General features: G+C 60.0%; 1 protein-coding gene across 1 annotated transcript in view; it reads right to left on the reverse strand.

Moving 5' to 3' along the window:
- Positions 1-2,538: 2,538 nt before the first annotated feature.
- NKX3-2 (NK3 homeobox 2) overlaps positions 2,539-3,722 on the reverse strand; it is a 2,046-nt gene continuing 862 nt past the window's right edge. Inside the window, exons 2-3 of the mRNA XM_027642598.1 lie at positions 3,559-3,717; positions 2,539-3,111 (exon numbers count right to left, since the gene is read on the reverse strand). Coding sequence (XP_027498399.1) covers positions 2,636-3,111; positions 3,559-3,717 — 635 coding nt within the window. The 3' untranslated portion in view covers positions 2,539-2,635. The remainder of the gene's footprint in view (positions 3,112-3,558; positions 3,718-3,722) is intronic.

Genomic DNA, 3,722 nt, shown 5'->3' on the forward strand with positions numbered 1-3,722 from the left:
AAAAAGAAGGAAGAAAAAAGGGACAAGAGCTTCAGGATCGGGCCAAATAAATGTCAGTCTTCCCACTTCCGCCAAGGTCTTCGCTGTAGAGCACAGGACCGCTACATCTGGAGCGCTCCTTTCGCCAGCAGGACCGCCGACACGCCCGGCGTAGCAAAACCAAATCCAAAGCATTCCCCCCAGTGGCATGACATTCCCCCCAGTGTCGGCTTTGGGAGAAGTGGGCTCGCCCGAAGCCCGTGCTGGGCTGGGGAAGCCCACAGGGAGCCGAGTGCCGCCGGGATGCCAGCCCGGGCGTCTGCAGGGTGCCCGAGCCTGGGGAAAGCGAAATGACGGGACAGGGAAGGGCCGAGGTGAGGGGCTGACTGGGAAACAGCCCGGCTGCCTCCTGGGCGGATTGCAAGGACGGCGGCTGGGGATCGATGGGGCAGCAGAGGCTTCCTGCAAACCACTCCGTGCTCAACAGCCCGAGGGAAGCCCATGCGACCCAGCGGGGAAGGAAAGAAGCCGGCGGTGGTGAAGAATCGGCAGCGCCCAGGGAACGCGGCGGCCTCTGAGCGAGGTCCGGGCAGGGCTCCATCGGCGTAGGGAAACCACCGCAGCCGGTCCCTCTGAGCGCCACTGCCCAGCCCCGGTCCCCCGAGGGGAGCTGCCCACCCCACCGGAGGCTGCCCTCCCCTTGGGGCAGCGCTGGCCCTGCCGGGGACGCCCAAGACCGGCAGCCGGCGGCGGGGATGAGCCGCCAGCACGGCCCCGAGGGCCCGGGCTCGCAGCGGAGTCTTGGAGGGGATTCAATCCAGGGCGGGACGCTGCCCCAAGCGGCTATCGCGGTTGTGTCGGGATACAGACGGCCTCGGCGGTTTCGTCGAGGACTACGAAGCCCCCTCCTGCAGCCCCATCCTAAACCTCCGGCGCCCACCCGCGGCTCGCGGCCCCGGCCTCCCCGCCAGGCCCCAGAGGAGAGAAAACGATCTGCCGACCACGCACTTTCCCCAGGAACGGCCCCGGTACGGCCCGGGGAAGCGAGGCAGCAGCCCGCACGGTAAGGCCACCCTCGACCAGGAAAAACTGTTCAATGTCCCCCGTGGCTCCTTGGACCTCACTGCATCCTCACTACAACTGGCAGCCGTAAATTCAGCCAGTGATCCCAGCTCCCCGGCAGAAGAGCGATTGCTCCATCCAGGACAGGCGTCACCAAAGAAGTGCTTAAAGCACTCAGCCCGAACCTCTGCGACCCCTCTGCCTCCCAGAGGGAACTGGCACCGGCTCTGCAAGGTGAAGCTGGGCATGGTCCAGGGGTGCAGTGGGAGAGAACTCTGCCAGGCCCCACGATCCCCACCACTGGAGCTGCCAGTCCCAACCAGAGCCTGCCTCTGTGCGAGTGGGAAAAGGAGGGATGTGATCTGAGATATAGTCTGAAGTCTGCTGTGGGGAAAAATAATCGCTGGGGAAATCCGTGTCTGCTCTCAGAAACGACACAAGCAGCAGACTACGTGTTAAACTAAAGTTTATAAATTAAAAAAGAAACCAAGTACAGAGGGTAGCTTACAAACATTCACAATTCATTTGAAGTAAATAATCTAGTTGAGTGCACAGTGCCATTGAAAGAGAAATGGAGAGGGGAAAAAGAAGAAGGGATAAAAAAGCAACGAGTTACCTTGAAAAAATAGACTGTAATTATATTGCTGGGCAGATCAGAAATTCCCATCCCTGAAGGAAAGGTCTGCAGAAGAACTATAAAAGGCACTGATGGTATTAAAGTTCCCCATTACATCGATTTCTTAAAAAGCCTGACTAGAAATATTCACATTGAATATAAAAATAATAATAATAGTAACAACTTTAATACATCTGGAAAGTGCGAAAAATCCGTAACTCCTCCCTCCCCAAACATGGAAAGATCTCAGGAAAAAAAGGAAAAGAAGAAGTCAGGAGTTTCAGTATAAGTCTCACCCTTCTGTGACATATTTATCCTTTGCCAGGGATCATGGAGTACAGGAATAACATGGGCAACAAGAGCAGGGGGGATCTGAAAGAAGCTTCCTTACATTCAGCACCATACAAGGCACACTCAGTTTGCAACGAGTTGGAAGACCAAGGACTCAGACGACAAAAATAATCTTCCTTACAATCCACGAACGGAGTCCTTGATCTCCTCTTTTGAGCTGCATTTGGTTTTGCAGGTCGTACTTTTTTTTCCTCTTCTTTTTTTCTCTCTTTCTATCTCTTCACACAAATCGAGTCTCTACCAATCCGAAGCGAAATAAAACAAACAAACAAGAAGTCTACACCAAATACACTGACAACATGGATACCATGAACAAGTGTGCCGAACCATGAGAGTCCTCAGCTGGCGGGGTGGGGATGGGGTGTGGGTCGGGTTGGGGTTGGACGAGAAGTCCTATGTTGAAAGAGGAGAGGGTGAGGAACCATCCAAAAATATTAATAATAAAAATAACAATAAAATAATAATAAATACTGTCCGAGGCACTGAGAGCTGCAGCTGGGGATCTGGATTTGAGAAGCTGAATGGATGGATTGATGGATGGGGGGGTGGCAGAGGGGAGATGGGTTTCCTGGCTGCCAGTGTGCATGGGAGGGGGGTCGGGGGCAGCGGGATATGTATGTGTGCCCCTCACTGTGTGCCAGCGGCTGCAGCACAGGTGGACAGAGCCCACCCGGGCAGGCAGTAGTAGGGGTAGTAGTAGGACGGCTGGAGGGAGAGCAGCGAGGGCGGCCGCAGCACCTCGCCGGGGTGGTACTGTCTCTGGTCGTCGCGCACCAGCACCTTGACGGCCACCTTCTTGGCGGTGGGGGCGGCTGCCAGCAGGTCGGCGGCCATCTGCCGCCGCTTGGTCTTGTAGCGCCGGTTCTGAAACCAGATCTTCACCTGCGTCTCGGTGAGCTTTAGTGAGGCGGCCAGGTCGGCCCTCTCGGGCCCCGACAAGTAGCGCTGGTGGTTGAAGCGCCGCTCCAGCTCGAAGACCTGCGCGTGGGAAAAGGCTGCGCGGGAGCGCTTCTTCCGCGGCTTCGGCGCTGCCGCCTCCTCCTCTCCCGGCATCAAATTCCCGCACTTGCCCGCTCCGTCCTCCTCGTCCGGGGGGCTGCGATCTGCGGGCAGGGCGAGAGCACGGCGATGAGGGCAAGCAGGCACCGGGACAGCCGCATCCCCGCTCCTCTCGGGGCCCGCACCCGCGGCCAGGCGCGCTCCCTGCGGCCGGTCCGCAGCGACCAGGCGAGTGGGGAGCCCACCGAGCCGCTGCCCGCCCCGACGCCGGGACAGCCCCCGCGGGCAGCCGGGGCTCCTCGGTCTCCTTTAAACGCCGGGAGCCCTGTCTGGCTGCGGGTTCAACCTGGTCAAGGACCCTCCCCGATCCGCCCTCCCTCCCCCCGCGGGACGCATTTCAGGGGCATTTTCCCCCCCGGTACATCCCGAGCCCGTCGCACAATCCCCGCGGGGCCGGCGAAAAGCCACGACCACCTCCCTCTCTCGGTCCTCTGGGACCCTCCCGCCCTCCCCACGCGGGTGCGGAGGGGCCGCAACGGGGCCGCCCCTACCTGACACGGCGGCCGACATCTCGCTGTCGCTGAGTCCGGCGGCGTCCCGCTCCGCCGTCTCCGGGGGCTGCGCCTCCTCCGCCGGGCGCCCCCCGGCCGTGGCTTCCGCGGGGCGGGCGCTACCACCGGCGCCCTCTTCCTCGGAGCGCCGCTCGCCCTCTGGG

Source organism: Corapipo altera, unplaced genomic scaffold (genome assembly GCF_003945725.1).
Source record: "Corapipo altera isolate COAL_440 unplaced genomic scaffold, ASM394572v1 22, whole genome shotgun sequence".
Classification (NCBI taxonomy): domain Eukaryota; kingdom Metazoa; phylum Chordata; class Aves; order Passeriformes; family Pipridae; genus Corapipo; species Corapipo altera.